This window comes from Ursus maritimus (assembly GCF_017311325.1).
Source record: "Ursus maritimus isolate PB19 chromosome X unlocalized genomic scaffold, ASM1731132v1 scaffold_X1, whole genome shotgun sequence".
Classification (NCBI taxonomy): Eukaryota; Metazoa; Chordata; class Mammalia; order Carnivora; family Ursidae; genus Ursus; species Ursus maritimus.
Genome location: NW_024423319.1, coordinates 37471471 through 37494396, shown reverse-complemented (window position 1 = coordinate 37494396; position 22926 = coordinate 37471471). Strand labels below are relative to the sequence as shown.

At 43.5% G+C, this 22926-nt stretch overlaps 1 protein-coding gene across 1 annotated transcript in view; it reads left to right on the top strand.

Annotated features, from left to right (window-relative positions):
* Positions 1–22926, top strand: part of PAK3 (p21 (RAC1) activated kinase 3) — a 114237-nt gene that overhangs the window by 80794 nt on the left and 10517 nt on the right. The window contains exons 14-18 of the mRNA XM_040629053.1: positions 6954–7002; positions 7365–7477; positions 9199–9316; positions 10760–10859; positions 11371–11567. Of these exons, the coding sequence (XP_040484987.1) occupies positions 6954–7002; positions 7365–7477; positions 9199–9316; positions 10760–10859; positions 11371–11567 (577 nt within the window). The remainder of the gene's footprint in view (positions 1–6953; positions 7003–7364; positions 7478–9198; positions 9317–10759; positions 10860–11370; positions 11568–22926) is intronic.

Here is a 22926-nt window from a genome sequence, read left to right as displayed (position 1 = left end):
ATGTTTATGGAGCCCTGGAAGACGCTCTTTGTTCTACTTAATGCTCTTAAAGGCACTGTGTTGTGTGCGTCCCTTGCAAAGAAAGATCATGCCACTCAATCAACCACCATTAGTGGAGTTTGCACTTTGTTTTTTCCAGGCCTCGTAATGAGCTTGTGTTAAGCCGCCTGCCCCCATTGCCGGTCTAGGCCCTCTTGAAACCAGTGGCACGCACTGTGAAACAGCTGCTTAGACTTCATGTTGGAGTGAGTCATTGAATTATCTGGCCTTTCCAGGGATTAAGGCCTGTAACTGTGGCCTCATTATCACTGGACTCTAACCCGCTGAGCTCCCTGGCCCCACACGCATAATGTGCTACAGCTCTCTTTAAAATTAGATGACCGAGGACGCTCTGGGGAAGGTCATGCCTTAGCTAAAGAAGAGAAAATTCCGTGTTCCGATTAATCATCCCAGTAATTAAAGACAGTACCACCTCCTGGTACTGCGAGAACATGATTTTTACATAATTTTATTTATTTATTAATTCAGTGATACATTTTTTTAAGAGGCAAATGACACGAAAGGAAACGCCGGGGCTCTCTCTGAAAGAGTTCCTGCGCGCAGCGGTGACACGGTTCGGCCCCATTCCCGAAGCCTGGAGCGCGTGCGCCTCCGCAAGACAGACGTGCAGGAGCACTGGAAGATCTTCACGTCAGGTGCATTCATACAGCCAGATAAGGGCCTGCAAAGTAGTAACCATGCCTTAAACACTAACAGTACGTAAAGTCCAGTCCTAAGAACTAGGCCGCTCTTGGCCACGTGAGCAATCTTAACCGAGTCAGAAAACGGAAGAACCGGCTCCTGTGGTTATGCCAAAGGGGTCAACCGGACCGTGTCCAGGGACAAAGTAAATGCCTTACCAGGGGCACGTGGACTGAGTTAAGCAGGAAATGAGTGGCAAGAGCAATATTTTAGGGAGGCACTTGAGAGCGCAGTAGAGACAAATGCGGGCGTTAGGAAGTGCCACGCTTGCACTTAGCATTGAGGTAGAAATGCTAAAGGTCTGTTAGGAGACGTGAAGCGGTGGTCAAGTGCATGGGACGTGGAGTCAGACTCACGTGGTTTTGAATTCAGCTGCTGACAAACTGTGTAAACTCGGGCAGGCTACTTTCCCATCTCCCCCTTCCAGTGTCTTCATTTGCAAAATTGTATAGGGCGAGCGGTAAGTGAGCTCACCCATTTACAGAGAGCCGATGGAAAGAAAGGTATGTCCGTAAGTGAGACAGCCTTTTCTAGCAGCAGCAGCAGCAGCAGCAGCAGCAGCAGGACGAGCAGATCTAAAACACAGCCATCCTCAATGTGGGTTAAATCCCTGACTGTGACCTCATTAGCACTGGATTTATGCTTATAAAACCTTAAATGTGAATGTTGCACTACCCTTCTGGCTTCCTCGCTCTTATTACCACGAGGCTGTCCTTTGGACTTCACCGAGCCCTCCGGTCCTCTCTCCCTCTTCCCTTTTCTCTCAGCCTGTGAGCTTCCTCCTCGCCTCACTTGCCTGCTTTTCTTTCCCTCCTATAATCCACTTCAATGCTGAAATCGGAGTGATTTATTGAAATTTTAAGTCTTCCCGCATTGCTGCCTTGGCAGCTACTCATCATCGTGGTTTGACATTGGCTCTTAGCAGCAAACATCAAAACCTGATGAAGATTGCTGATAATTAAACGGACTCGTCTTGGGAGGAGAAGGGAGAAGTAGTGAATTGTTTGTTTCTAGACCCTTTAGGCTAGATGCCAGTGTTTCCATTTGAGTATTAAGTGCTTGGCCTGGTCAAGAAGAAATTGTTGATAAAGCATCTAATGTGATGCCAGGAACCCAGCAGTACTCATCATGCTGTAATTGATGATGAGGCCCAACGGTTGAGCAATCTGTTGGTTTAATATTCTTGAACCGTAGTGTAGGTTCACTGAAATAACTCTTGCTCAAAATTAGGAGGCTTTTGTTACTAACTGTGTCATCTTGGGGCACGTTCCCCCTCTCTCTTGACTTCAGACATCTCATCTGTAATGAGGTTAAACTGGATGATCTCTGTTTTCCCTGGAGTCCTGATAAGGCACGATTTCTTTATACCATCAGAGTGACTGAGGTCTGGAATAAACAAAGTCCCCATCATAAACAAGTGTTCTCCCCCACAGCAATCTGGCTTCAATATAACTGGAATGGAGAGATAATAGCGACCAATAGAATTAAATGGCATAAAAATCAAAGCAGCAACGTTGATCATTTTAGCACACCAGCGCAATCTACTGGAGGATTGGGAGTCTTAACTTTCCCATTTGTGAGTTTGATTCCTGCCATCCTTATGTCCTAAAGTGCTGCCTGATACTGACATTTTTTATTAAAGTGACTGATTGATTTTGTAAAGATAGCCGTTGAGATGCTGTTACAAGGCCCGGTTTTGGGGGATCAGTGTGACATGTTGTTGGCTCAAAGATCATTTCTTTAGGAGTAGACACTACTGTGCTTCACTTATTACAAGGAGGTTGTTTCCCAGCTTCACCACCAAGGATCCTTTCAATTACTTGTCTTTAGGAACTCTGGGTTATGAATAATTACAACTATTGAGCTATATTTATTAAATAATAGCTTATTTCTCAAACTCAGTTAAGCAAACACTGTTTAACCGCTGCTCAGAGCTTTTGATCAGTGAGCTATGCAATGTAATCAAAAGTTGGTATCATTCTGGCTGAAAAGAAATGTATGTGATATTTTCATTAGCTCCGCCTTAGGTAAATGTAAAATTTCTCTTAGGAAATTAGAAATCAAATATCTCAGAAACTCCCAGTTGCTTAAAAGAGATTCCTAGTGAGCCACAGGCTACAGTTTGGGAGCTTAATGCAATATATTAGGGAATAGTCAACCAATAATAACTTATATAGCCATTATTATTATTATTAGGTTATTAGGTTGACTGCTCCCTAATATATGCATTAAAGTCCCAAATTGTAGTCTGTGGATGATGATGACGATTGTTATTGCTAGTATGTATTGGCAATGTGTATACCAGAACTGGCTTTAATCACTGTATACGTTGGATCCTTTATTCCTGAGCTACAGAGAGGTTAAGATTACTTACCCAAGGTCACACAACTAGGAACTGGTGGGATCTGAACCCGGGAAGGTTTGAGGAGATGGGGGTGAGGACTACTGTTCATAACCTTGAGCGGGCAAAGGGAGCACTTTGGTAAATGAATAAGAGAAGGAGAGGCATTGACATTTATACCGGTTGAGTCTTAAATTAGAATATGGGAAGGCGTCAGAGCTGTGGTGCGGAGAAGCGTTTGAGGTGCAAAGATAGAGTTGGAGACAAGGCACTCTGCAGGTTAGTACCTGACTTTGTGTGTTTGAGGTGAGGATACTGTGATGGCTCGAAGTTGGACCAGCCAATAACTTGTTGGTCAGAATGGTGAATTCCAAGTGCTTAACCTGTTTGGTGGGGGTGGGAAGTAGGGGAGAGGACGATATTGCCATTTTAAGGCTGGGAACAAGAGTTGAAGAAGGGGGAAAATGGCTCCCACTAGACAGTTACATATGTGTGATAAGGTAGGAAAAGGGAGAGTGAGGAGAAAAACTAATTTTTGAGTTAATAACTGATGTTCTACTAGAGTTTCAGGGCTTTTAAACCTCTGTGGAGTAGGGATTTGTGGCAATTCTATACCACAGAAGGCCACAAAACCCAGGATATTGGGATTCCGGGGTTAGGACTCTAGCAATTTAAGACAATGAAATGCTGAGGGAGGTTGGGGGCCAAAAACCCAAGGATTTGAAAGGTAAATCTCTGGAGATGTTAAACACTAATCCCCTTTGCACTCCAAGTCAATCACAATTTTAGCTCCTGGGACAGTGGAAATGGGATTGGGGGTGGGGACAGGGTGGTGAATAAGGGGAGGCCGCTGGGGCAGGAATTTTGGGCCTCCCTTCCCTAGCTTTAACTGGAGCAGCTGCCAATTTATTTGGAGGCTTTTTACATATGGTCTCGTCTGATAAAGACATTCCAAACTGAAAGAAAAAGGCAAAACCACTAGGGGAAAAAAAGAATGTGGAACCTCTGAAAGGTGTTCTAGTAGGGTCCCCATTGGCTTTTGGCCTTTTTAGAAAAGAGGCACAGACACAAGCAAGGATGTTTTGACTGGGAGATTGGGAAGGGCCAAATAACACCAAGTAAATCAGGCATTCTCTACTGTGAAACCAGTAACAGCAACAGCAACAAATGATAGTAGCATTTCCCATGTCGGTTCTCAGCCCTGATCTGGGCCCAGGGGCTAAATGCCACATAGATTGTGCCATTGGATTCTCTGGGGTCCCATGAGGTCGATGCTATTATCTCATTTTGCAGATACTGTCACTTTTTTGGCACCTGAAGGAAATATGCGGGTGGCCTACATGTATGGGAATATACCAAGTTATTCTGCAAACAGACTTAGGGGGTTGCTCAGAGCTCCTGCAGCCGAAACACATGTGGGGTCCAGGTGATCTGTTCCTTTGAACCCAGGAGATCCTGAGTTCAGAAGAACCAATCACAGACCGGCCCATGAAATCAGGACTGTCTGAGAGCTTATTCCACGCGGGAAGTGTTTTATGTTGATTTAAGTAGAAGAAGACAGTTTTCCTTCACAGAAAGGAAAGGTTTTATTGCAATCGCATGTTTGCTTGAAAAGTCTTTTATTAATTTGTTCATTCAGCAAATGCTTAATGAGCACACACACACACAAAATACTTAGTGAGCACCAACTGCGTGCTCTGAACCCAGAATCTCAAAAGTACAAAATTGGGAGGCTGCTTTGTTTAACATGAGCTTCAACCCTGAGGAATTTCTGAAACTTGCAAGTCCTGCTTTAGGTGGTCCCTACGGAGTAAGGGTGATTTCTTTTTAGTCTACTTGCAACGGATATTTAAATACCTATGCAGAATGAAGAGAGCAGTAGAATTTGTGGATTGTACATCATGGAATTAAAGAACCTTAGAAATCAGGTTACGTGGCTGGCTCAGTCGGTGGAGCATGGGACTCCGGATCTCGGGGTTGGGAGTTCAAGCCCCATGTTGGGTGTGAAGCTTACTTAAGAAGAAATTTTTTAAAAAATAAAGAACCTTAGAAATAAAGTGGCCCATTTGCTGTATTTTACAGGTCAGAGAGTCAGACAGACTTGAATCGTAACTGTTTAACCTAGGGCAGGTCACTTAACCTCTCTGAGCCTCAGGTTCCTCGTAGGTAATGTGGGGGCAGTAGCACTTGCCTTATAGAAATATGGTAAGGATTACATAAGGTGATTCATATGAAGTTCTTAGTGCAGTGTCTAACATGCTCAATATATTTTTACTGTTATTGTCACTATTTTCCGAGTTGAGGAGACTGAAGCCCAGAGAGGGGAAGTGACTGGCCCAAGGTCACACAGCTTGTTGACATCGGAAATATTAGAACTCAGATCTCTTTTAGTAGTCAAATATTCCTCATACTACCCTACTCATTTTACTCCTTTGGAGCAGGTAATATAAACTTCCTAGGCTTGTGAGAAATATTCTGCTTCATCCAAGTAGAAGGAAGGAGACAAATGGCAAAGAAATGGCTGACAGAAAAGAATTCAAGGGGCGCCTGAGTGGCTCAGTCGGTTAAGCATCCAGCTCTTGGTTTCAGATCAGGTCATAATCCCAGGGTCATGGGATCGAGCCCCACATTGGGCTCTGTGTTCAGCAGGGAGTCTGCTTGAGGTTCTCTCTCTCTCTCCCTCTGCCTGCCCCCCCAAAATAAATAAATAAATCTTTAAAAAAAAAAACAAAAAACAAAAAAGAAAGAAACGAATTCCTGGATCCAGAGAGCAAAGGAGAAATAATAGTTACTAGAAATTTTAAATAGCAGTATTGGAGCATTATAATATCTGGTGAATCACAAGGACAGATCTCCACTGTTATTCCTTTATTCATCAAACATTTCAACGAAACTGATGAGGCTTTTCCTTTTTCTTGGGGACAGAGGTGGGAAGGTAGTTCAGAATGCTTGTGTGTTTCAAAGAACCTTACTGTGAAGTCAGCCTCAACTAGACAATTGCTATTTGCAAAGCAAAGGACCCCTATAATGGAAGTTAGAATGGAAGTATGAGTGCTCCCAAGGCCTAAGGAGTGATAGATTTTTGTAGGATGGTGGGCTGGAAGGAAACCTCACAGTAGAAGCTGCTGAAAAATTTAGAAAAAGGAAAAAAAACCCACTAAAGCCATGATGTTCATTGCTTTGTGTAGCTACAGCAATAGGTAAGTACAGCACCAAGTGTGATTGATTTGTTAGGTGAAAATATCCTTTTTTTAAGATTATTTATTTATTTATTTGAGAGAGAGAGTGCACAGAGGGAGAGGGAGAAGCAGACTCCCCGCTGAGCAGTGAGCCCGACAGGGGCTCGATCCCAGGACTCCAGGATCATGACCTGAGCCGAAGGCAGACGCTTCACCGACTGAGCCACCCAGGTGCCCCTAGGTGGAAATATTCTTAATTACAAATCTATGGGGAAAAAAGCCACTCTGTCCATATGCTAAAAGAAAAGATTGACCTATACAGTTGCCTAAACAAGAGATGATACATTCTTTCCTAAACAGAACTTTGGTTTAATCAGAGGACTGCCCTGTTCCTTGTTGCAACACCCAGGGAGTGTTCACAATAGCCCAGGAGTTTCCTAAAAGGAGCAAGGCTATTTTGCTCAGTTCGTTACTGCAGAAAGTCTGACCGGAGTTCCTAGCCCACCAAAAGGGGGGCATTGAGACTGTCTCAGGTGTAATTTTCACACAAAATGGTTGTCCCTTTCTTATTTCATCCTTGAAATCTCAAGTTTGCCGATTTCCCTCTCCTAAAAATAATGACATCTTATTTCAAATCGAGTATACGGTAACACTCGGATTGCCTATTCATCTGAGAACTTTCACCTTCGCAGGGCATCAGGAACTGTTTACACAGCGCTAGACATTGCCACAGGACAAGAGGTGAGTGTTCCCATTCAATCTTGATTTTTACTGCCCTCTCTTTCATCTCCATCACATTTCTTCTCCTATGCCTGACAAAATGGGTGACACTGGGTTGACATGGGAATCGATTTCACTGATGTCCAAAGTTTCTGAAGTGGGTGGTTTATTCCTGATTGACCAAAGAAAAGGGCATGAGTTTATGGCGCTGAGAAAGAGTCTAGTAAGATAAAGAATGTTTATGCCTTACTCTGTGTACCAAAAATAAAAATTAAAAAATTAAAAAACCCCACAAAACAAAATAAAACAAAACAAAAACAAAAAACCATGCATGTGTGTGTTTAATGACTGCAACTCATTCTTGCATTTTAATCATCCTTCAGGTGGCCATAAAGCAGATGAACCTTCAACAGCAGCCCAAAAAGGAATTAATTATTAATGAAATTCTGGTCATGAGGGAAAATAAGAACCCCAATATTGTTAATTATTTAGATAGGTAAGTGTTTTCTCTCATTACGTACTGGTTTTTTTGATGCGATGTCATGTGCTTGGCAGAGTATTTTATTTAGGATCTGGTCATGTAGCAACCATTCTACAAACACTTCTCAAATGCCACGGAATAGGAGAGTCTCACATCTATTGCTGAACTTTGCCCACCCATCAAACATTTGAAGACACATTTTATGGTCCTGCTTCTAAGCATGAGCAGTTTGTGTAATTTCCTTTGGAGGATCGTGACTCCGTGTTGGCAGGAAATAGACTGTTGCGTATAAGGGAGAGCCGCCGTGTTTTAAACATTTCACCGAGTATTTGGAGCCAGTGCAGTCTCTGGGTGTCTGAGTGAAGAAGGCTGGCTGCAACGGCCCCACTTTAATGGGCGCTTTGTGATTAACTGACAGTGAGGTCTAGGGAATTGAGACTTTAATCTCAAACCTTTTTCCTGGACCAGGTAATTAATGTCTCTTTCATCAGTGGTATTAGCAGTGGGTTATAAATAGGCATTTAAAGACAGCGCTAACTCCTCACTTGTGGTTAACATCTGTCTCATTCAATTTCAGTAAGTGTTTGTTTAGCACCGCTGTGCTGTGTACTCTGGGGGGATATAAAGGAAATAAGACGAGGTCTCCAACCTCAATGAGCTTAAAATCTTGCTCTCTGTGTTTTGTGCCAGGTGGACCAGAGAAAGAGGGGAAAGAGGGAGTAAAAAAAAAAGGAGTCAAATTTTACGGCCGAAACCCGATCTTCATAAAGTGCCACTTATGGGCTATCTGCAGTAAAGTGACTCCACTCTGCTTTTTTAATTTTGTAAAAATTGCCTTTGTAAAAAAAAATGTAGATTTCTCAGGTGCTTTCTTTACTAATGAGGTAGAGCCTGTGAGTGTTCATTTTTAATAGGCTTCCCAGGTGAATCTCACGGGCACTGCGGTTTGAGCGCCACTGGATAGAAAGTCTCACTTCGTATTGATGTGGAACTTAGGGCGGGATGGAATCGTTGGGGTCATTCCGTTCACTGTAATCCCTCCCTTGCTGAGCAGAGGGAAAGAGAGACCTGATCATGCTGCTAATGTGCCTTCAGATGGTTCCAGATGTTTTGAATTTGCCCAGTTGTTGGGCTTTGGTGACCTTCCTCCCCATGTTTGATCACTTGGGGTGTGTTCCTCAGTAACCACGTAAAGAAAATGGGTGCGTTGCTACTGACTTCTATTAGCACCGAGACCCCAGCACAGTATATCCATTGCAAGCATGAGTCTCTTTGATTCCGAAACTGCTTGAAAACATTTCAGCAGTTAATTCGGTAGAATCAAAAATAATGCTGAGATCTGAATAAATATCTTATAAATCTGTATGCCATGGGCCAGTTCAGTCCAAGACGTCAACACGGTGGCTCGAGTTATCCAAAATGGCTAGTCACTGACCCTGTTCATTGAAAGTAGCTTTTCCGTTGGAATGACTGCCTGGAGTCAGCCACCAGAGACCTCCTTGTTCTTTTCCTTCCTCCATGGTGCACAGTTAGATCTGATGATCCTTTGATTTTCATGCGTATTCTCTTCTATTGCTAAAGAAGTTTCCTGTTATCACCGTCATTGATATTTTCCTCCTATTGTAGAATATGGCCGAATGCAGACACTAGCTGCAAACTACCTTCTTAATGGGAATATAGACGAGTCCCCACTTCCTTAGGCATTGAGTCAAAGTCTTTTTCTTCTCTTCTCATAGCTACTTAGTGGGTGACGAACTATGGGTAGTCATGGAATACTTGGCTGGTGGCTCTCTGACTGATGTGGTCACAGAAACCTGTATGGATGAAGGCCAGATAGCAGCCGTCTGCAGAGAGGTAAGAAAATAGAGCGTTTCTGGCAGATGAGAACACCAAAACTGGCAGTTCTTTATTTCCAATTATCCAGAATGTGTGTAACACCAAAGTAACGATAACACATCTCTTCTATGAAAAAAATAATCGGGGAGCCTAACTTCAATTCAAGCCCTTTCCTAATAGCACTTTCCTTCCCCTCCCTTCTCAGCCTGTTGTTTATTTTAGTTCCTTTGCTCTGGGTCTTTTGGGTTCTATTATGCCATTTACAAGGTGCTGCATCTAAGCCTGTGTGTTGTAGTCTCAGCAAACCTGGGAAACAGTGATGGGGGCATGGAAGTTCGTCCTGATTTGGGAGGATTTTTACATGATAATCATTCTGTCCTGCATGTGCAACAGAAGCCTTGTAAAATACAAACCATTATAATCCCAACATTTTCGAGAAGGCAATTTAAGCGAGCTCCTCCCTCGGCCCAGACAGTAGTTGCTTTCCCAATACAATCTGGACGTCCCCCAAAGCCTTCCAGTGGGTCTGAGTGTCTGCCTCTCATCCCATAACGGTGTCATATCCCTAGTTTCATGCAGAACTGAGGGCGTTTTATTATATTTTTCTCAGTACTTAAAAACACACTCCTCTTTGGAATCTCATCTTGGGCATGACCATCTACCCCATTCATTGTAGTGAGGTTGTCTGTAGACACAAGTAGGAACTCTGACCCACTGAAACTTGAAAACCAGTGACAGTAAGACACAACCAAAAAATTGCGGCTAGTCTTTGTTTTTTTATTTTAAATCGTTCCCTGAAATTTCCTCCTACCTTGCTCTCCTCTTGTCCCCATTTCCTCCTGCCCAAGCATGTAGACGTATCCACCAAACGTAGGTATTTTCTATTCATGCAATGAATCAAACTTCTAATATATAGGAGACCATTCCACCCTGAGCCTGTGGTTTCCATGTTGCACGATGCAAAGCCATTTCCCAACAAGTGACTATAGCTCCTTCATAGCCTAGAAGTGGTTCCCAACCATGGCTGTCCATCAGAGGTAGCTGGGGGGACTCGTTTTCAATGCAGATTCCTGGGTCCCCCTTCAGACCTCCCAAATCAAATACCCTGGAGGCAGAAACTTACTGTGCCTGTGTAGGACCAAGCCGAATGCACACCCTCCAGATGACCAAGTCAAAGTATGATTGCTAATTGGTTAGTCTGGTTGTCTTAAGGATTTAGCACCATTTATCACACCCCCACTCTTCATGTCCTACTCTGACTTGGGAGCTTCTGTAGTGAATAATGCTAAGCTATAGCATTGATGTAAATGGTAACGTCGTTTCAAAATGATAAGACAACAGTAATCTATTTCACTTGACAATATAAAATTATACCTTTGCCCCACATTTATCTAGAAACAAAACTTCCATGGTTTTAAATTCTTTGTGATATAATTGGAACTTGTTTTTCTGACTCAATAGTGCCTCCAAGCTCTGGATTTTTTGCACTCAAACCAAGTGATCCATAGAGACATAAAGAGTGACAATATTCTTCTTGGGATGGATGGCTCTGTTAAATTGAGTAGGTATTTTGGTTTAGATGGTGTTTGAAAGAGTATCGGGGGATTTCTGCTCGTTTCCTGTCTGTCTTGAGAAGAAAGTGGCTATTGAAAGTGATTGGTTTGAAAGCATTTAGAGCCCCGTTTGAAGTAAAGGATTTTTTTTCAAATGCTGTGTTCCTGTAGGTCACGGCCAGATTCTGGGGGTTTAACATTTCAGAATTCCTAGGGACTTCCACCTGCTGATGACAAATCCCTAACTAGAAAACTGAAAGATCCTGTAAGTTGGAGGGGACAGTACTGGGGAGGGAACCAGATTGAGGACTAGTAAAAATGACATCACATTAATCGGTTATCTCAGACCCTTTTAAAATCGGGGCCACCGGTCGGGTCAGGTAATAATGGATAGGAGCTGCAGAGCTGTGGAAGGTCCGTGTGGAACGGAGGAAGGGACGGCCATATGTGAAAGTGACTTATTGTGAAAAAAAATAAGAAGAAATCGAATTGATTGTAACTGACTTTTCTTCCCTGCAGCTGATTTTGGGTTCTGCGCCCAGATCACCCCCGAGCAAAGTAAACGAAGCACTATGGTGGGAACTCCCTACTGGATGGCGCCTGAGGTTGTAACTCGAAAAGCCTATGGTCCGAAAGTTGATATCTGGTCTCTGGGGATTATGGCGATCGAAATGGTGGAAGGTGAACCACCTTACCTTAATGAAAATCCACTCAGGGTAAGTCAGGAGTAGACTCAGGTACATCCTGCCTGGGAACGGGGCCAAGTGTCATTTCTCGTTTCTACCGAAAGGGGCCAGAACGGGTTCTTTCCTGGGACAGGTGACATAGAAGTCCAAGTTTTGATTCCCAAAATCACTACGAATTATTCTCAGTATCTTCTACAGTGTCCCAGCAGTTTTCCAAGTGCTTGGAGATCAGTATTTCTAATGGCAGGGGTCTTTAAAATTCTTTAGTACAGTTTTCTGCTGTTAAAAAAATAGCTTTTTTTTTTAAAGCCAGATGTGGGAAAAAAAGTATTTTTCTCGCATGCCACGGTTAAATGATCTATCTAGGAAACACTTGCTTTATAATTACTTTAACAAAGTGAATAAATGCATTTCCAGAACACCCATAATTTTTCAATTAAATTTTGTCTCATTGTCAGTAATGATTTATTGAGCAACAGCGGCTCAGTGGGCATTGAATGGAACACAAGATAGACAGAGAGCCAGCCTTGTGGAATCACAAACTTAATTAGACTGTCTAGTAGAAAATGAATGGAAATAGTTTGCGTTGGGTAACTCAGTTTGCTCCTGCAGAAACAGAGGTTTGATCTTTACGTGGTCTGGTGGCCTCTGCCAAGAGAGAAACTCCATTTCGGAGCCTAGCCCCACCATCTTTATTCAGAGATGAGCCACAGATCATGAGAATAAAAGGCAAAGGAGTATGGAAGAAATGCTCCTTCAGCACTGGAGGGAGCCGGTAGCTCTTTTGTTGTGCATCGCCTAAGGGCGAGCCAGAAGCTGTGTTGTATATTTAAAGGGCATCCCGCTTCCGAAAAAGGAAATATGCACAGATTCAAATTCTACTCTCAGAACACATGCAGCGTGCCAGTGCCGACGGCACCTCGCATGCTGTTTGCATCACTACAGTGAGTCTAAAATTGAATTTTACCTTTAGTATAAAAAGAATCGTCCTTGGTAAACGGTTAAGTCTTTACACGGTCAGCTCATAAAATCCATATTCACGCCAAATATATGTGGCTTTCTGTATATGTCAGGCAACCTACAAACTCCTTGTCTAGTTGTTTTCGCAGCTGAACATTTTGTAATTGGGAGCTGCAGCCACCGTGTATGGAGCAGGGGACAGTGTCCTCTTCGCCCCCACCTAAGTCCTCTCTGGCACTGGCCTCTTGTCCTAGTCCCTGTGCTGATTAGGAAACAACAGATAGGAGCGAATGCCCTAATGAATGCTACGCGCTATTGCTCTGGTCTCATGAAACAATCTGGAAGTGAGATGTGCACATTGATTAGCTGCCTGCAGGGCTGAGTGGAAAAGAAGGGGCATTTTCCCACCGTTTGTGGGTCAGCCCTCCATGAATTTAATCAAGCCCACCCCTGACCTATGGACCAAGCGCATCAGGATAATTACTGGGGCTTATCCTTATTGTTTAACCACCTTTGCCCGTTAAGAAATAGCAGTGAAAGAACACATCAGGCCTCTTGTTTCCATGGATTTCCTCCTCTAAGTCTTCAGAGTTTGGAGGCACTAAATGGATTACGGCTATTTTGCTTTCTGCCTTCTAATGAGTAATTTACAACCTGCAAAATTTAAGGATTAAATAAATGGCGCTGTAAAGCAACTAGTCTAAGTAATGCATTTATTACCTTCTTCAGTTCCCCAATTACAATTGATCGCTCTTCAGCTGGGTTGTTAATTGTTAGAAAAAAGGAAACAAGTTTTAATCTTTATAAGCATCTTCTAGCCTAGGATTAGAACTCATAATGAACAGCTTGTCTCTTAGAATCCACAGCCTTGTAGCTGAACAAGTACTTGCAGATTAACAAGCCACCAGGTTCAGGAAGCCCACATTAAGGCTGTAACAAAAAGACCTGCCAGAAAGACCACCCTGTTGAATTCCACTGATAAGGATTTAGTCTAACTTTGCTCATTACTCTCCATGTGTGATCAACCTCCAATGACTCAATCAATCAACAAGTCCCTATCGAGCCAGCCCTCTCCCTCTCTGCTAGGCACTTTCTCAGTTTTGATTTCAGATGTGTTGCCCTCGTGTTTGCTTAAAGAAAACACAGCATCTCGGGCCATAGGCCCTTATTTGGGGTTTGAACAATGCAATTACCGAAACCATAGAGGGGTTGGAGAGAAAAAGATCTAACAGGAGCCTGTGAGGAGACTCTTTGCTTGGACCCTGGTGACCAGGCTACACGTGGGGGATTGGAAAATTGCAGAGCTTCAGGAGAGGCATAAAAGAGAGGTAGGTTAGTCCTTCTTTCTTTGAAATCCTTCCAGTACTACCATCCACCCACCCCTTTGGCCTTCGAGGAGGAACGAAGGAATTAAGTGGAAGGAAGACAGCGTGGTGGAATAGAGGGTAGCACGTTGTTGTGAAAAAATTCGGTCCCTGTAGTCAGGCGGATCTGGGCGTGTCCCGGCTCCACAACCTACAAGCTCTGTAGTGACTTTCCGTGAGTCACTTAAAACCTTTATAAACCTGTTTCCTTTGTATAAAATGAGGATCCCTGTCTTGCAGAGTTAGTGTGAAAACGAAATAAAATAATGTATGTAAGTCACCTAGCACAGTGTCTAGCTCATTGTGGGAAATACGTATGTATGTATTATGTGTGTGTGTTTGTGTGTGTGTGTGTGTGTAGAGAGAGAGAGAGACATTACATGAATAGAAAGGTGAGAAAGGAAAAAGAAAGTATCCGTACAGTGCTTTTTACACATTCTTAAAGGGAGATTGGATTCCCCACTTCTGCAAAAACTTCCCCTTCCCACTGGCTGCACTCTGATCCCTGCAAAGAGTAGAGGGCCTCCCTTTCCGCACACTGAAAGAGTCCAGTAAAATTACAGTGAGCAGATAACACTGAACAGGACAGGTTAAAGGGCTATACCTTTGAAGGCTGTTTGTATTTCATTGTGGTTTTTGCGTGTGTCTTTATTGTATCTTTTGCAACGGAGCAAGCCCTTTGTGAATGTTGCCAGTTAACATATCATCGATGCAAGGAATTAGCTACTTTCCCCCCTAGTTATAAAGTGGTTGGGATTTTTTTTAATGTAAATGGCTCTATGCTAATTGACCTAATTTGCTCATAAAATTGCCTTTTAAAGGTCATAGAGTTATTAACTGTACTGATGTTACGAGGTTGGTACCCTTCCAGAGACAGAGAGGAGACAAGCTTCTTACCGTCCCCCACTGCCTGAAGTCTTTGCACTCAACATAATTGGCCTTGAACATGTTGTTCTGTGACCCACGGACATTTTTAGTGCAGTCTCCAATAACGAAGTGCCTTTGTTCTTTCTGTTTGCCAAAGTGACTGGGGTTAAAATCGAATGTCCCCTGTGGATATGCAAATCAGTGTTAGCGTTCTGCTCATCTCCCCAACTTTTTTGCTACTTGGAGATATGTTCTCTAAAACCTGTGATTATAATGACCCGATTCTAAATAAAGAGGGACAGTCATTTCCATAAAGCAAATCTTTGGCTTGTTTTTCTCAGCACCAAAAAGTGCCTCTTTATGAACTTTGCCTTCACAGGTAGTTGGGCCGTTCTTGTCAATGGGTTTTGATGGAATGTGGCATTTGTGAAATGTCTCAGGGACATTCAGTTGAAGTCCCTACTGCACTGTGGGTGGATCCCTTTTTTGTGTGTGGACTTTTCCAAACCTTTATCCTACTTGAAATGAACTTTCAGTGTTGTCTCTTGGCCCTTGCTTTAAGCATCTATGGAACGGTAGCAAACGTTGGCTATTTGGAAGACAGTTCTTGGTATTAGTAAGAGACATCTGCATGCTCCAGACAGTAGTACAGTATGTGAGCCACTGCTCCTGTACCAGTGGATCTGCTCCTTGCTTGTGCGCTGGAGTCACCCATAGAAATTTAACAACCAACGGTGTCAGGTTCCCACACCAAGGACTAAACGAGAAACAAAGGTCTGTGGCAAGCCCGTTCTGGAACCCTGTCTAAACTGGAAAACAGTTCTTCATCAGCCCTCTTTGAGCATGGTTGTTTGACCAAAAAGAGCACACTCTTATTCTGTCCACATTTCTCCATTTCATCTAATATATATATATATATATATATATATATATATATATATATATATATATATATATATATATATATATCACTCTGTCAAAGCCATGTTGAAATCCTGGTGCACTCTATGGCATTTTCTGGCTTACCAGTCCAGGAACACTATCAAAAAAGAAATGGCATTAGCTCAGCAGGTACATTCATGATAACGCCATTTCTTTTTCAGTTTTACTTCTCCTAAAGAATGGAGTTTATCGTGACAATGTGCTAGTGCTGTGTACACACAGCCCATATCAGTGGTAATAAAGCTGTCAGTCTGACTACTCGTGACTAGGAGTGCACCACCTGTACGGCCAGAGAGAAGGGAGGGCAGGAATCTAAAATCAGCCCTGTGGTCTACACTGCAAGGCTCCATATTCTCCCTTTCCGCACACTGAAAGCACTACACAAGTGTTGGTTATTTTTTTGCCATAGAACTAAGGAGATTCTGGTTAGATGTCTAGAGAAGGGAGTTAAGCAGAAGGGAATCTCTGGCAACTAAAAAACAGCAACAAAGGGCCAAAGTGCTTCTAACTCCTCCAGCCACTGGAACCTGTGTTGTGGATTGGAATGTCTGGGTTTGATGGCGCGTGCTCATTTGGAATTAAAGTCAGACATAAACTTCCTGAGCGCCAGAGAAGCAAGCATACTTTGCTAGCACTCAGTCAATATTGTTTTGAATGTATTTCAGGAAGAGCTGGGAGCATTCCCTTCTTTTTCCGTAAACCACTATGGAACAGCAAGGTTTATTGATGGTTTGTTGACACTCCTCCTACTGCAACGAAAATAATTACAGAACAGTAACAGGGTTTCTTTTTAATCAGAAAAAAAAATATTGCCTGTCAAAGGATAGACAGCTCTTAAGAATCATTGGTTGTCAGGAATTTAGCATAGGAAAATGGGACCTAGCCATAGGAAAGCTGCAAGTCTCATTTAGATTGTAATTCAGAAGCAGGCAGCTCAAACTGGTGAGTTACGACCCAGAAGACAGCCAAAGACGAAATTGATTCCACAGCAAGCAAAAACCTGAGACTCTGACCAGGCAAAGAGGAGGCAAAGAAAGATTAAAAGCGTGGTGACCAGGGCCCTACTGTTGGCCAAGACTGATACGCCTTGATCCTAATATCATCTTATCATTCCTCAGTATCCTTAAAGCATGGCTTGAGAATAAGCCAAGGATGCACATGCCTATTGCCCTAATAGGTACCAGACCTAGAACAAAGTAGTCAGGTCCCTCGAAATCAAAGTCCCTTCTAAATAGACAGATCGCGAAGTGTGACGATGAACGTCTGCCTAGTGAAACGCCCACTGGCATGCTTGATCCTATGGCCTTTTAAGTCTGTGGTTTTGCCAAGCAAAACTGACTTCCCCAAGAAAATCCGGATTTTCTTCATAACTAAAGATCATTTCTGACTTTTGTCATCATTTGGAACTATACCTTTTCCAACCTGGTTGCAGCATCATTTTAGAAGACCCTTTGCATTCTGATGAAAGGATACTCTGAGGTGTCTTACCTGAGCCTCTCAGCAGAGAAGATTTAACTTGACAAAGCCAGTCTGACCTCTGTAGCTGGGAGAGGCAAAGTGCTAACGTCATCCCAAGAACCAGGCTGATCCTTTTGCTGCTGCTTGCTCTTCCTCCCTTCCCCCCTTCCTCCCACCCTTTTCTTCCAACTCCTCTTCTTCTTGCTCCGCCTGCCCTTCTCCTTCTCCTTCCATGAAGAATTGCAAATTCATCATCGCTTTTCATCCAGGAGTGGCCAATAAATGTGAGGATGAGACAAAGAGCTTTCTGTTGTCTCTAGCAGCTGTACGCATTATGTGACTCGAAGAGCGAATCCTATTCCCAGGTCTGCCCGTCAGGAACTCCATGACCTTGCATAGGTTACTTCTTGTGGGGCCTCCATTTCCTCAGCCCTTCACACAAGTGGAAGTTGATGAGATTATTGGTCGCCAGTGGATTTCACAAGGCCCTAGAATTCTCTGGAGCTCCTTGGGCTTAAAGGGCCCAAGGGGGAGGTCACGTGGCTCTTGATTCCACCAGAACAAGTCTTGTTTAATTTGTTTTCTGTATTGGGCTTCCACGTGAGTGTTACTTAAATAAAAGGAGAAACTCATGGGTCTCTTGCTCCGTGTTCTTAGGCTGTAGATAGGCTCGAGCCTTCCTTGACTGCCAGAAGAGCCATGGTTTGAGTGGGTGTTCTCTTTAGGAGTGCTTTCAGGGAAGTGATCTCCAGGAAGCAGCTCAGAGATGTCTCTCTCATCACCTCCTGACTAAATCTATGTCCCATAAAGAAGGAAGAGCCCCCTTTTCCTACCAAGCGAAGACACTTGATCACTATGGGAATGAAACCTGCTGCGGAGGGGACTGGGCTGCCCCACTCTGATGGGACTCTTGGGGAGAAACCTGGAAAAATCACCACGGTGATAGAAATGCCACTGGGATCCATGATCTACACCACACTCTGGGGTGTGAAGGGAAGAATCAATCCTGTGTTATCGGGTGCAGAGCTGTTCAGCTAACGAACTGCTTATAAAGCAGCAGTTGAAACCCGTTTACGTGAGCAATCTAATGCGTGGTTCACAAATCATGCCACAGTCGGGCCATTTTGGTCCTAGTCCGGTCATTTGGAAAAGCCCCAAAGAATCGGGGAGCTGGTCGCTACCTGCTCTCATATTCTGAAATGAGATATGAGCAAATGTGTAGCGTTCAGTGGTATCTTAGAACCAGAAATTCGATGTGGGTTGAAGAGAAAATGGGAGGTGAAGAAGTTGGTATATCAAAACCGTAAGCAATATTTTGAGAAAGTTTATGTGGAAAGACCAGAGAAATGGAGCAGTAGCATGGATCAGGTGCCCTTGGCCTCCCCAATTCTTTAGCCTTTGTCTTCATTTCCCTTCCTCAGTGTCCCACCAGCCACCTTCTCTCGCCATTGTCGTTTGGCCCCTGTCCTTGCCCTGTGTTCATCTGCTCCTTCTGCTTCTAGCAGCTTTTCTCCTTCACCTCCAGCTCCATTTTGTTTCACTTCTTGTCTGTGTCTATGCCTCCCCCCAACCCCACTTCCAGATCCCCTGTGGTTTTTAACCTTGGGTTGCTGCTTGGGCTGCCCAGGGTTTTGTTCTGAGCACACATCGCCTGCTCCATGTTTCTTGACAAGCACTATTAATCCTGAGAGATTAGAATGAGCACACCCATTGTCAGAGTCATCTGGTCCTTATTTTCTGGCCATGGCCGGTCCTTGATGCTTGAAGGGAGGGCTCTAAAGCTAGGCCAACACCTAATCAGTCAGTGGTACCTAATTACTTTTTGCCATCAACCTGTAAGGGGATAGATCCATAATAGGTTCATTTTAAATGACTTTTTAAGGATTAAACAACAAGCACCCCCACCACCACCACTCCACCATGTTTTGGTGACAGATGAGAACTACTATGCAAGACAAGTAGGCAACAAAATTACGCCATGTTGCTTATTCAGTTATCACACTGGACTGTTGGGATAAATAAGTCAATGTATGGAAGAAAACATGAGTTATAATATAGTCACTTCTTTTTGCACATTTGGTCCCATTCACTTTCTTCTTAGAAAAGAAAAAGAAAGAAAGAAAGAAAGAAAGAAAGAAAGAAAGAAAGAAAGAAAGAGAAAGAAAGAAAGAAAGAAAGAAAGAAAGAAAGAGAAAGAAAGAAAGAGAGAAAGAAAGAAAGAAAGAAAAAAGAGAAAGAAAGAAAGAAAGGGAAGGGAAGGGAAGGAAAAGAAAAAAAGAAAAAGAAAGAAATGTCAGGGCCTTTCATGAAATCCATAAACACATCAGAGGCTGCAGTATGCTCTGGCCTTTGACCTCTGAAATCCCAGGTCATGAGTAAACTAAGCCATAAGGTGTCAAGTCACTCGTTGCCAAATCACTCTCGTAAAACACTCAAAGGTAGTTGGAAATTCTAAAGTGAGAAAGGAACCAGGACAACAGGAGATTACAGGCTCAACCAACCAGAATACCAGCTGCTTATAAACTCTCAACATAGATATAGACCCCGGGGAATATAGTGTGAAACCCTCTAACTGGGGACCTGCCCTTGTTCCCCATTTCCAAACAAGTGGGGAACGATTTACCTCAAGAGAATCCATTTCCTCTGTAGAGGTAGAGGCGAGTTGCTGATTGTGCCTCATTTTTTGAAGAGCCCTTGTCTGCCTCTGCTAGGATAATTCATTCCTCAGAGGCTGGGAACAGTGTGAGACGGCATTCGTAGCTGTCAAGAGCATAGACTCTGGACTCCCATTCCCTGGATTCAAATATTGACTCCCTCATTGCTAGTTGTGTGCTGCTGGACAAATTCTATTAATCCCACAGCCCTCAGTTCCTTCCTCTGTCCATTGGGGGGTCATAATCGAGTCTACCTCGGGGGGTTGTTGTGTGGATTAAGTCACCTGACAGGAATCACTGAATAAATGTTAGCTATTAATGCTTTCCATGGGCATGGTGTTTATAGAGATACAGAGACACAGATGAATAGCCCTCTTGGTCTTACAGTTCGGTTAGATTGTTTTGTTAAATTTTTGTTGGCTAGGTTGGGAGCCTGTTCACCATGTATAACATAATTTCCATGGGAAAATGTGTTTTGGGTCCCAAATAGTCAACTTAGAAAGAAATGTTTGCGCCACACCCTATCGTCTTTGTAAATTGAGTCTTTATATCGGTGCCGGAGCCTCTCATGGTTACTAACACATTGCCATATTAAGTCCTCTGGTTTGTTTTCTAGCATCTTAATCCAAACTTCATAAAGTGTTATAATGAACTTAGGTCACAAACTGAAGCTTTGTAATTAAATGGTTAGCCCTGTTGCAAAACTGCCTTAATGAAAATTTATTGGGCACATATGGATTGTTTGGGAGCCTCCTTGGAGAGATGTGGTAAGTTCTAAGATGACTGCATTAATCTTTTTTAACTGAGGAAATTCCCAATGAGGTCAATTGAATTATTCCTTCAACTGGGTAGAGTAGTTTTCTCTGAGGACTTGGTAAATTTTAGTTGCACGCCGGGGTCAGTGAAAACTGTGATGTTTGGGTGTGATTGCCAAGAGATTTAGAGTTATTATTAAGAATTCCAGAACATCAGGGATGCCTGGGTGGCTAAGTCGGTTGAGCGTCTGACTCTTGGTTTCAACTCAGGTCATGATCTCAGGGTTGTGAGTTCAAGCCCCACATTGGGCTCCACGCTCAGCGGAGAGTCTCCTGGAGATTCTCGTTCCCTCTGCCCCTCCTGCTCTTGTGTGCGCGCTCTCTCTCTCTCTCTCAAACAAATAAATCTAAAAAAAAATAATTCAAGAACATCAGAAACTTAGAGGTAATGTGTATGTCACCATGAAGAAAGCCACCATTTTTGGCCCCAAGGTGGACTTTCTAACATTATAAACAAGGTCAGTAGGTCACAGGGCCTGCATTGCCTCACTGGGGGAATCAAACAGACATTGTTTAATGATGTAGCAAAAGATTAATCAAGAGCACCTTCTCTGTGCAAGATCGGTCAGAGGAGACTCCATTTCTGAACTAGGTTTCAAGTTCCAGAGACCATCATTCTCACCTCTTTCTCTCTGGGTTTGCCCCCCCAGCAGATTACCATGTTGTGGCCATCTTTTTCCGGTTTTCCCTCCCTTTGATGCCATCCCCTTCCATACTCTGCTCCTGGAGCTCTTTTCCTTCTGCCACACCGAGGGGCGGGTCGTCAGAAGTTACCACGTGCCAAGCCTGTGCCACTCAGAAAAGGTGCTTTGCTCATTCTCTGTGTTATCTTCTTTTTTTTCCCTGTGTATCTTATATATTTAATAGTTCCCTTTAGGTTCTGAGCTGTAATACTTTGTGTATCCAAGTCTGTGATATTCCCAGCTCAGTGAAATTGATTCAAACATTTTGGCTCTCATTTCATTCAGCAACAAAAACATTTACTGGGCACCCGTTTGGGGCCAGCGGCCATAAAATCCAGAGATGCCCATAACACAATTCCTAACTTCACGGTCCAGGAAGGCAGGCCTGGAAACACACAACAGGTGTTCACAGTACAATGTGAAAATGGATGTCTGAACAAACAGCTATGGCGACTCAAAGGAGGGAACGGCTAACTCGATCTGCAGGGTAACCCACTCTCCCGGTTTGCTTGGCTTCACTACTAAAGCCCGGAAGAGTCCCCGGAAAACCAAGGTGGTTGGTCACCCTCTGTGTCTGGGACAGATGGAGAAGCCTTTAGAGAGGAAATGCCATGTGAACTAGAGCTTAAGAGGCAAGCAGAAGTTCACCAGGCATTTCAGGGAATGGGGCCAGCATGGTAGGCAGATTTAATAGAGTGAAATTGGCTTGCGTGGTATGTGAGCTTGGGCCCATGTGTGTACCTAGGTGGGGGTGGGGAAGAAGGGCACACACTGAGGACGACAAAGGTGGCAAGGGGCCCAATCGTGGAGGACTGTGCATGCCACGCCCAGGGATCTTAACTGTGTCCTGTAGACCACTGGTTTTCAGACGACTGTAGCAAGCCCTCGGTTCAAATGAAACCTTACTTGGAAGTATAAAGAAATAGAGAAAAAAGAAAGATGTCTCTGATTGAAACAGATATGTGTGGGCTCAGGCTCCCAGAGTCTTTACAGTGTATCTCTCTGTCCCTCCTCTTCCTTCTCGGCTGCCCTCGAGGGGAATTTTGGGGGAGTCCAGTTGGAAAACCACATGCATGGATCGGGGGTGGGGGGAGCTAACAAAGAGCTCTTCTAACAGCCAGCTCATTTTCTTTGAGTTTTCCCTAACGGATAAAACCCAAATGTGATCCCTCATGCCTCGATCTCTTTTCCTCAATCTTTCCTCATGTACGACTTGACTTTGTTAGTAAAAGCCTTTTTGCCGTGACTGTTGTATTGGCTGCAACTGTATTTGTCTCCCATTAGCAGGGCAGCGGGTAGCAATTTTCTTTTTACAAAAATAGTACCCAGCTTACACACGGGACGGGTTCCAAAAGTTCATTTTTAAGTTAATCATTTGGAACTCAGAGTGCATTTTCCCATAGAAGCAGCATTATGCGTGATGAGTAAGTTCCCAGGCCATTCCACAAAGGCCAGTTTAGCCCCTAATATAACTGAAAGTGTGGATTTTTTTGCAATGGAAATTAGTTGGAAATAATACTGTTGCAATTAAAATGAAAACAATAGCTGGAAAAAAAATCGTCTGGGTTTTTGTTTCCCTCAAGGAGTAGTACTTGATGAAAAGCAGGTTTAATCCTCAGAAGACAAAGAGACATAGATGAGGAGTT